The sequence below is a fragment of the Carya illinoinensis genome, chromosome 2 (assembly GCF_018687715.1).
Source record: "Carya illinoinensis cultivar Pawnee chromosome 2, C.illinoinensisPawnee_v1, whole genome shotgun sequence".
NCBI lineage: Eukaryota > Viridiplantae > Streptophyta > Magnoliopsida > Fagales > Juglandaceae > Carya > Carya illinoinensis.
In genome coordinates, this window is record NC_056753.1 from 20,411,198 (window position 1) to 20,422,783 (window position 11,586).

Here is an 11,586-nt window from a genome sequence, read left to right on the forward strand (position 1 = left end):
TTGTCAGACTCCAAATTCGTTGTTATTGTTGGCGGGACTCTTCCATGTGTGGAGATTCAAGTAGATCAGAGATGAGAAATGAGAAGGTCTTGAAATTAATGACATTGGCAAATGAGTTATGGGTCGACATGGCAGAACTAAACTAATATCAAAATTTCTATATACAGTTATTTTTGCGTACTCTTTTACACAATCCACTAGTGTGATTAAGTGCGTTATTTTTTTTTCTCTAAAATAATTGTACTAGTCAATCACATCAATAGAGTGCGTAAGGAGTACACAAATGTGACTGTATATAGCATATATAACTCTACTAATATATATATCCCGCTACATCAAACAATTTTGAAAAGAGTTGTATACTGGTTGTGTTTGTATCGTTCCCGATCTAGAAATGATCATTAATCACGATATCAAAGCATGAAGGATCATGGCCATATGGTGAACTTCATTCCTTGAATAACTAATATTAACAAGAAAGAACCAAATAGGTGAGTCATGCCAATTGAAACAATGCTCATGGCAAGAAAGTGATCATGCATGGGCTTCACACACAAACACATGACACGAGTACTCCTCTAAATGTGGTTTACTAAATCTTGATAATATCATATATATATCATCATGTCAAGATTCACCACTCAATTAATTATCTCAATTTAGTACTACCAATGTGTTATAAATATATCGAATTCTTGTAGTACTGATCATCCTATCAATTCAATTGCAGGTGAACAGTTTACAATTGGGATCTGCCTAGCTGCAGTTTCAACAATGATCAGCAGCTGTTGTCTTAACATAATGACAAGGTGCATTCATTTGAAGGAAATGCCAAAGGGTCAAATCACATTGTTTGGAACAAAAAAAGGTAAAAACTTCAACAACTTTGTATCCTATATAAATATATTATCCATTTTATGAGTGGTTTGCTTGGACAATTAACTCTTGGTTATAATTTTTAGATGTATGGGAAATAAACTTTAGGTTTTATGTATTAGGCTTTCTATACTTAAAGGAGGGAAATGTTTGCATGCGCATCAACTTATGAAGTTCAATTAATTTGTATAAGTAGCCAAGAGCCAGATGGCATATGACTTGATTTTCCAAATGAAAAATCTGAGTTTGAAAGCCTCCACCCCCTTGTATAAAAAAAAAAAAAAAAAAAAAAATTAATTTGCATATGTAAACAATATTGAATTACCAATATTTTTGGAAAGGTTGCTTGCATTCTCTTTTTCCTATAAGAAAAATGAGACTACTTATCATCCCATTTGATAATCTTTTTTTCCAACCATGAGTAGTGATTTTTTTTTTCTTTTTTCTTTTTAATTTTTAAATGAATTTTTTTTTTTAATTTCTGTTAAATATTATTGGAAATGAAAGAAGCATTTGGTAGTCCTTAATTAATTTGTTATACATAAAGAAGGCTTGAAGCCTTTCAAGTTCACATGCATATATATATATATATATATGCTCTCTTCCCCTGCGTCCCCTCCCATCTCTAGTCGCACGGCTAGCTATAAGCTCAAAACTGGCCGGCCTCTTATCTTCTTCGGTATTAATTGTGATGGCGGATGCGCGGTTTTATCAAAAGCTGCCACAATAACATGGATTCATGGTATCAATTAAGATCCGCATCCAAGACTAAGAAGATTTGATAAATTTTCCCTATCCGATTATAAAGGTCATCCATATAAAAAAAAAAAAAAAATCAGAGAATTATATATATATATATATATATATAGCACACAAGATCAATCCAGTAAGGTTTTCATAATTTCCAAACAGCTAGCATTTCCCTCATCTACTTGTTGCTAGCTGCTATGCACGTGAAAAGGGAAACAAACAAAAAAAAAAAAAACCATGAATTGAGATAAAGGTGTACGTTGTTGGCTCTCGCTGCATTAATTAATATTGGTATTAGAAAGCAAAGCCCCCTGGCCATTAAACTAGCATCACAGGATTAAGGTTGAGAAAGTAGATCTAGCTCCACACATGAGTACCTTAATTTCAACTTCATCTCCAAATGATCCAATATTGGCAAACCCGCAGCAGGTTCGATGCTTTTTGATCCCTAAAAATTAGAAATAGAAAAGCGAAACCTGAAAGTTGATGATGATCGAAGGAACTAGTTCTAGTTCTCCATGCACGCCACACGTCAAAAGCCAAGTCTTGTGCAAATTATTGCAAAACAGTATTGCCTTAATTTGTTTCTGAGCATGTTGGGGAGAGGACAGTTGGGCAAGTAAATATTCAATGACAGATCATGAGCCACATTTACTGATCCAATTGAGCATGATATATAGTTGGGTGATCGTGAGCATAACGTCTTATTTCTCTTATATAGATCATATACCACCCTCATTTGTCGCACCGCTACATGATTACAGTTGGCTCTGCTTCCTTTTATTCAGCTAGCTAGCTGCTTCTTCTTATTCTTCTTCTTCTTCTCGAGCTGTCGTTGTTGTAATTTTTCTGCTTCTTTATTGGAACTAACAATGGTGGCTCTTTCAGGTTGTCTTGTGGTTGTTTTATTGTGTACTTTTCTTGCGAGTGGTTTGGTTGTGGCTAATGTTAATGCGGTTGAAGATGACAAGCACTTACCTGGTCCCCCGCATTTGTATAAGAAAGGAGGTCTACATCATGGCATTTACAAGAAAGGGTTTAAGCATGGAAGGTTTGGTAAGGGTGGCGGCCTTAGTGGCGGCAGTGGTCTAGGAGGTGGTGTTGGAGGTACGGATGGTGGTGTTGGTGCTGGTGGGGGCATTAGTAGAGGAGCTGGTGGTGGATCTGGGGCAGGTGGCGGGAATTATGGTGGAGTTGGTGGTGGATCTGGGGCAGGTGGCAGCATTGGTGGTGGACCTGGTGGAGGAGGTTTAGGTGGAGGCATAGGTGGTGGTGGTGGATCTTGGGCAGGTGGAGGGCATGGTGGTGGTGGTGGTGGTGGGTCTGGGGCAGGTGGTGGAGCAAGTGGAGGAGGTTTAGGAGGAGGTGGTGGTGGTGGTGGTGGTGGTGGGTCTGGAGCAGGTGGTGGAGCAAGTGGAGGAGGTTTAGGAGGTGGTGGAGGCGGATTTGGTGGTGGTGCTGGCAGTGGTGCAGGTGTTGGACAAGGGTTTGGCAATGGCAAAGGTACTGGAGGTGGAGGTGGAGGCTCTGGGGCTGGGGGCGGTAGTCCACACTAGCGTGCTTGCTTGGATGAGCTTCTACAACTACTACAGAATTTGTTCATTATATACGTGGTATATAAACATGAGTCATATATATGCCGGCTTATATAATGGGTTATGTTGCTCATTCTTTCTTTCTATTTTAGTCACGATAAATTAACTTGTATTGGAACTTTCAAAGTTTAGAGATGCTTCTCTATTTGAAAGGAATATTTATCTGTATTTGCAGCTGCTTCATGTTGGAAGTATCTATATCTAAGCTTGTAATGCATCTCTCAATATATTATAATGAATAAATCATTCCAAGTCTAATTTAGTTTGTCATTTGTCAAAGTTTATTTTGTCATCTCTCCATTGTTCTACACCATTATGATCTCAGTCTTGTTCTATTACGATGATACAAGATAATTAAACCGCTCTAGTACTTAACCTCCAATAATAATAAATTATGGTCTAAATATAGACAATATGTACCAATTAGTGAGGCATTCACAATAAAAAAGAATAAGATAAAATTGCAATATGCATAAAACACAGCCAAAAAACTAGTGGCTCATTTGTACTCAAAAATTATTATGGAAAAAAGAAGAAAGATGTTGCTCATGAATTGTAGAAACATTACAAAGTTTGGAATACGAAAAAAAGAGTGAGAACATTGGACAAAGATGACCTAGGTCAACAATTTGAAGGTCATCAATCCTACTTCCTTTTTGCCATCAAAGTATCCCTCAAAAATTAGTATGTTCCCTATCTAACATGTGCCATGAACAATCTTTTTTTTTTTTTTTCTCTCTCTGTTTTTTTTTTTTTTTTGGTAAAAGGATGTTACCCCAATTTTATTAATTACCCTTAATTATGGTTGATGAATACATTTTACAAAAATGATAAACTTGGAAATTACAAGAATAGAAAGATAAAACTTCAAAACCCAAGTTTTTAAAGGAAACGAGAAACATTCTAGGAAATTAGTGTTGAATGGTCGAAAGTCCTACACAATCCAGAGAGAGCAAAGCAATCATAGGTTTAGAGAGTTGAAGTAGAGAAGAAAAACTTAACGTGTGTCCCATTGCACCATAATTGTTTAGGTTGTCTGCAAGTATATAACCTTCTCTATATTCATAATTGATGTTAAAAGGGAAAAAGTTCTTGAAATGTGCAATATCATCCCAAATATTCGTATAATTCAAGGGAAAAGAGTCTTTATTAAGCCAATTAACAACAAAAATTGGCTCAACAATCAAGTCAGAAACACTCAGTTCACAGCTTAAAATTAAACCAATTCTCAAAGCTAACAGTTCAGTGAAAGCATTGATCTCTCCCGTACCTAAAACAAGAGAGAAACTTGCAATAATAGAGCGATTATAGGAACATAAAATTAAATTACCACCACATTCACCAAATCACAAACACACATAGGAAATACCTCTAAGATATCTGAGAATTCATTTCACAACTACCCAGTGTCCTCAGCCAAGATTATAGAGGAATTGACTAATAACTCCGACAATATGAGTGATATCAGGTCTTATGCATACCATGACATATATTAAGCTATTTACAATTGATGCATAAGACACATTTTTCTTCCTTCTCTTTCTCACTTCTAGGACTTTACTTTGAACTTAACTTCAAATGACCTGTAAGTGGAGAACTCACTAGTTGTATCTTTTTTATATAACCCTCTTGAGATAGCCACCCACAACTTGACATTCTTTCTATTATGAGAGATTTGTATACGCCTCAAGTCTTTCATAGAAAAAAATTATTCAACTATCTTTTCAATTTGTTAATTTTTTCATAATCACAACCGACTATCAACATGTCATCCATATACAATAAAAGAATAATAGAGTCACAATCAGAGAATTTTGAAACAAATACACAATGATCAGAAGTAGTTTTATCATACCTGTGCTCAACCATAAATGAATCAAATTTCTTATATCGCTGTCTAAGCATTTGCTTAAGCCTATATAACCTCTTTTTCAGTTGACACACAAGATGCTTGCTGTGTACCCCTCTAGTTGCTTCATATATATTTTCTCTTCTAAGTCATCTTGGAGAAAAGTAGTCTTTATATCAAAATTTTCAATTTTTCCTCATTCATACTGCTAGCAAAATCCAAGACAACTCTAAAGAAGACATTTTTACAGCAGGCAATTTTTATTTTTATTTTTTAAGTCAATGTCTTTCTTCTGACTAAACCCCATCATAATCAAATGTGCCATTTACCCTACTTGTGAGCTATTTAGTTTGATCTTCAATATGAAAACCCATTTATTCTTTAGTGCTCTTTTACCCTTAGGTAGTTCTACCAACTTATAGGTATGGTTCTCATCCAGGGATTTCATCTCTTCTTGCATGACTGTCAACCATTTTTTTTTTCTAATCATGCAACAAAGCCTCTTGATAACATTTTGGCTTTCTCCCATCTAAAAGTAAAACATACTCAGGAATAGAAAACCTAGTGGAAGGCTGATACTCTCTAGTGTGACCAAGCCTCTTATGCCATAGCTCAATCGAGATTTCATTCTCAGCAACAATAACACCTCCATTGATCAAACTTACATTTGTCTTATAGAGAGTGTTGATCTTCCTTTCTCTAACTAAGTAAAAGAACCCTTACTAAGTTTTCACTTTCTACCTCAAGGTGATTATGATAGCCTTAATCCAATTTCCAATTGAAATTAAATTAAAACGCATATTAGGAACATGCTTGACATTTTTGAAAAGCAACTTGCACCCAATGCTATTTCCAATTGTACATCTCATATGTCCACAATTTAACATTTTGCTTCATTTTCCATTTTAGCCCAACCAAAGTTACCACTGGTATAGGAAAAGAAGAAATCTTTGCATGGGGTAATATGAAAAGAAGCTATTATATCAATCACCCAAGTAAAATCTTTATAAGCAACACATAAGCATCATTGCAAACAATGAATGCATTAGTATCAGATGCACTTGATATAGTTTTTTTTTTCTTCTTTTTGCACTTCACCTTTTCCTTTCAGTTGTTCCTTTTTTAGATTGCACTCTTTCTTCATATGCCCAAGCTTACCATGGTGAAAGCACTTTTTTTCCTTTTCTTTAATTGGACCTTCCTCTTGACTTATCACAATTGTTATCACCATGAGGTTTTCTACTTTTACTCCTCCACCATTTTTTTTCTCTTTAAAATGTCTCTAAATGAGAAGAAATACCATGCTCTTTCCTTCTTACCTCTTTTTATTTTTATTTTTATTTTAAAACCAAACCACGACCTAACTGAACAACAATGTAAAGAAGGAATCCTTGATAAATCCAAACATATCAACCCTCGAAGAACCCGAGGCAAAGAAGAAGTATTAGAGTAGTCCAAAATAGCACCAGCTTTATCCAACCAGTCCGCCACTTTATTACCTTCATGTAGAACATGTTGAAAACGACAATTAATAGATTGGGCTAAGACCACAATCTCATCCCAATAATCCTCCAAGTACCAAACCTCACACGATCTCTATGCCACCAAGAAATAATCACCATTGAGTCAACCTCTACGATTACATTAAAAAGTTGAAGGGACATGCACAACCGCATGCCATATAATAGGGCTAGAAGTTCTGCTTTATTATTAGAACCCACTCCACTAGGTGAGGTGAAGGCTTTCGCAAGCTGTCCAGTATCATTGCGAATAACACCACTTATACCACAAGAACTCGGGTTCCCAAGACTACTCTCATCCGTGTTTAGTTTAAACCACCCTAAAGGAGGTTTATGGCACTGAACTAATTTGCAAGTCCTTTCTTTTAACGGAGCTTGTCTAATTCGTAATGACTCCAAAATCATGCCATCAAAACGAGACAAATGATAGTACTTATCACTCACAAGACCAAGCAACCCAATCCAAACAGAGATAGATTTAATAACTGTTTCATACAATTCTAAGGAGACCTCCATTCTCGCTAGACATCTTTGCCTCCAAAGTCTCCAAGTAATTATGATAGGCATGAGACCAATAATAACACCCACCTAAGAAGACGACTTAGCACGCCGGAACCAAGAGGAAACTTGTTGTTCCCAATTTCTACCCATTGGTAAACCAAAAAGATTGGAGAAAGTTGACCAAATTTTTTTTGGGAAATCACCCTCAAAGAGAAGATGATTTATGTCTTCATAATGACCTGCAGAACAACAGTCACATTTGGAAACAATTGGAATGCCAACACGACGCAACCTATCATTCACACCCAAAGCCCTATGCCACGTCTTCCAAAAATGAGTAGACATTTTTAAAGGAAGGCTTTTATGGCCAATCCAAGAATGCCAAGCAAAAGAGGCTCCTCAGAGTCTAATAAAATGCCATGCATAATTAGTTGAAAACATACCTTCCTCTGTTTGGGTCCAGACAAGAACATTCTTACCCGAATTAAGACCAGATAAAGAGACAAGGATATCATCGACATTATCTAAGCCCACCAAATTTTCAAGCAAGTTTACATCCCATCCATCAGACAATCGACATTCTTTAATTTAAATCAAAGGTTGACCCACAAGAGGCAAATCATTTATCAAGGGGCCATTATTATGCCATTTATTGTACCAAAAAAAGATATCTCCTTCTCTAACTTTCCATTTGGAATTATCAACCCGATACCTCCTTCTGCCATAGGCCAACACATGTGTTTCCAAGCTATTCATTTCTTCTTATCCTTCCCATTTGACTCGCCCCAAAAAAAGGAACTTATCATTTGATGGATATTATGAATGACAGCTTGAGAAATCTGCAAAACAGAAAATAGACAAAGGGCCATGCTTGAAATAACATGACGTAACAAAATCAATTTCCCTCCAGAAGAAAGTAGCCGCATCTTCCAACCACTAAGTTTTTGTCTCATTTTATTTACCATGTATTTAAAATGTAATTGCTTTAGATGACCAAGTATAATGGGCACACCAAAATATTTGAAAGGAAAGTGACCCTCTATGAAGCCAGTGTTGCGGAGAAGATGCATCTTCCAAGATTGGGAAATTTTACTAGAACAAAACACAACAGACTTTTGTTTATTAATAACTTGTCCCGTCCCGACCATCTTTCATATTGTCCCAGAATACTTAGAAGCTCCCGAACTGATATTTGGCTCCCATTAGAAAAAATAACCATATTATCAGCATACATCAAATGAGAAATAATAAGCGTATCTCGACCTGCTGAAACTGCCCAAATATATGCTCAGCCACACTATGATGAATCATCCGGGTAAGAATCTCTTGTTGGATTATAAACAGATAAGGAGATAGGGAATCATCTTGTCTTATACCATGACCTCCTGGGAAGAAACCTTTTATTGTCTCATTCATCATAACTAAGTACCAGGGATTAGATATACAAAAGAAAATCAAGTCACAAAATTGAGGCGGAAAACCAAACCTCGACATGATCTTTATCAAAAATCCACACGATCATAAGCTTTTACCATATCTACTTTTAACATAATATTGCCGCCGTGATTCCTCTTATTAATAGACTGAACCATTTCCTGAGTGAGACTTATGTTCTCAAAGATACTTCTACCTGGGATAAAGGTTCCTTGTTCCATCGAAACCAGACGAGGCAAGAGACCAGTTGAGGCAAGAGACCAATTAACTGATTGACAATTATTTTGGAGCACGGTTTATAAAAAACCGAACAAAGATTGATGGGATGGAACTTATCAAAACCTATTGGAGAGTCCACTTTTGGGATTAACACAAAAAAAGAAGCAATAAAAAAACTTAAGAAGAGACTTAGAATCAAAATAATTCCAATACTGCCTTCCACAAATCATTTTTAACCACCTCCCAGCAGCTTTTATAAAACCCAAACCCAAAGCCATCAAGGCCAGGAGTACTATTAACCGGAATAGAAGACAAAGCAGCAAATACTTCCTCCAATGAAGGGGCACTAACAAGGGAGACATCCTCCTCCTCAGAAATAACAGGATCAATTAGGCCATCAAAATTAGGTTGCTCAGCCGGTGGCTCACCTTGTAAAAAGGATGAAAAATAATCAATTGCACCTTGGTGGATGCCCTCTGGAGACTCAAACATTGCATCATTCGATCGCATACTTAGAACCCATTTGCTCCTCTTCAAGGCTAGGCAAGTATGAAAAAATCTGGAATTCCGGTCACCATCCGTCACCCATTTTAGTTTTACCATTTGACTTAGACGAATTTCTTCCCGACGATGCCAAGTTGCCAATTTAGCATTGGCCACATGTAAATCTCTATCAAAATTCTCATCCCAATTGAATTGAGACTGAAGTTCAAGCCCCTCAACCTGGTTTTCAAAAGCAGAGATATGTTCCAAAGTGTGACCAAAAACCCTTTTATTCCAAGCTTGCAAGGCAAATTTCGTCTGTTTCAACTTCATAACCAAATTCTAAATAGCCGTACCATCTACTGAACAGACCAAGCTTGCCGAACACAATCCAGAAAATCATGGTGTTCAACCCACATTTGTTGGAAACGAAAAGGGGATGGACCATAAAAAAAATGGTCTTTCTTTAACTCTATAAGCATAGGAGCATGATCCGAAATAGAACATGGCAAATAAGAACATATAGTATTATAAAATACCGACAAGAACGAGGCATCCATCAAGCAAGTTCCAATCTTGCCCAAGAACAAGCAAGGCCATATTGTCCATTACACCAGGAAAAAATATTCCCCTTGGAAGTCATTTCAATCAAACCCCCTACTGAATCCAATTATTAAAATCTTCCATAGTTTGAATAGGTTGAGACCTACCTCTTCGATACTTGGAATCCTTCCGGATAATATTGAAATCACCAACAAAGATTCAAGGGTTAGAATCCAGATTATGAAAATTTAGAGCATCCCACAAACTACGCTGTTCAACCATGGTACATTTTGCATAGATAATCGTAAGCAAAAAATTTTCAACACCTTCGCCTACTTTGAGAGAGATAAATTGCCTTCCCATTCGAACCAAACTCAACTCGAGAATACGATCCCAAAAGATCCAAAATTTACCTCCCTCATCCTCATTCGAAATAAAGTTATCAAACCTCAAAATACGACCCAATCTCTTAGCAACATCAAGATTTTGAAAATGTTCCAACAAAGCAACAATTTTCAGTCTCCACTTACTAATCCATTTTTTTAGTCTACATTTTGAGGTCCGAACACCCCTAATGTTCCAAACAAAAATGGGATCAATCATTGAGATGGATTAAAGAATTAAGCAAGAACTCGAGAAGAACTTCGCATTTTAACAAAACTCTTTTTCTTATATTTTCTTTTACCTTCTTTGCTTTCAAATTCGGTCAAGTATTCTTTTTCTTGAGGGAAAACTTCTGGATGCAAATTTGGATCCAGTTCAGAAAACAGTGTCTTCAATAAACAATTTTCCTTCATCTATTCCACCTTCAGGTTCCACGAGAACCACCTCCATCTCCTGAGCTACAAAAGGAGCATCATTCACAATCTCTTTCTCAACTGAAACACGAACAGCAGAATCCGAAAACCCTTCCCCATTATGTATTAATTCATTGACTGTGGCAGAAAGCACAGGAAAAGAAAAAACTTGTGAGACAGTCACACATTCCCCACTAAGCTTCAAAGACCCAACATCATTCTAATTCATCGCAATAGTAGGAATTCTTAGTTCCTCTTCAATATCATCAACCCACTCCCTTCACTATCGGTGAAATACCCCCTGGCAGATCAATAGCAGTAACGTCTCCAACTGCACCAACTGCACTCGGATCCATCTCAAGAACCGCAACCGGCTCCTCATTCACCCCAATTGCAACAATAGATTCCTCATTCATCCCAATTGCACATGGATTTATCTCAAGAACCGAACAGGTTCTTCATTCACCCCAACTATACCAACAGATTCCTCATTCACATTCGTTTCTTTCAACCCTTTGGCTTTCACCCCTACCCATGCCTTCCACATTTGTGCTATTTGTTCTGCCCGACAGGTACGTGAATTGTGTGCTTGCATGCAACACTTACAGCAGTAGGCAGAAAGAGTTTCATAAACCACTTCTTGCTTCCTACTAGAAGGTAAACCTGGTGCTCCAATCCAAAAGTGAGATAGAGGCTCCTTGGCAATGTCAACCTCAACTCATAGTCTGGCCCTGTCCGTTCTTGTGGCACACCATGTTGAATTATCCCGACGAATGAAAGTACCGATAGGGGACATGAGAATGCTAAAAAATTCGCAATAAAAGTTGGGAGGGAGACTTGGGAGAGATATCCATACCGGGACCTTAGAAGGTTCATCATCCTCTGTAAAATCCGGTGTCCACCTAAATGCGTGATAGTAATTGCCGTTTATCTCACATACGTCCCTCGACAGAGCCTTTGTGAAGTCTGCATTGTTCGACATACGTACAAAGACGTTCCTCGATCGTCTCATAGATGAA

At 37.1% G+C, this 11,586-nt stretch overlaps 2 protein-coding genes across 2 annotated transcripts; one reads left to right on the forward strand and one right to left on the reverse strand.

Annotated features, from left to right (window-relative positions):
• Positions 1 to 693: 693 nt before the first annotated feature.
• On the forward strand, positions 694 to 3,479 carry LOC122294575 (glycine-rich protein 5-like). The gene is made up of 2 exons (XM_043103447.1): positions 694 to 868; positions 2,515 to 3,479. Exons 1-2 carry the CDS (start codon positions 775 to 777, stop codon positions 3,180 to 3,182), a joined length of 762 nt encoding a protein of 253 aa, XP_042959381.1. The 5' UTR covers positions 694 to 774; the 3' UTR covers positions 3,183 to 3,479.
• A 5,460-nt stretch (positions 3,480 to 8,939) lies between these two features.
• LOC122301776 lies at positions 8,940 to 10,983 on the reverse strand. Its single transcript, XM_043113158.1, has 3 exons — positions 10,866 to 10,983; positions 10,539 to 10,705; positions 8,940 to 9,467 (listed from the first exon to the last, which is right to left on the reverse strand). The coding sequence occupies exons 1-3, from the start codon at positions 10,981 to 10,983 to the stop codon at positions 8,940 to 8,942; spliced, it is 813 nt and encodes a 270-aa protein (XP_042969092.1).
• Between the last annotated feature and the right edge of the window lie 603 nt (positions 10,984 to 11,586).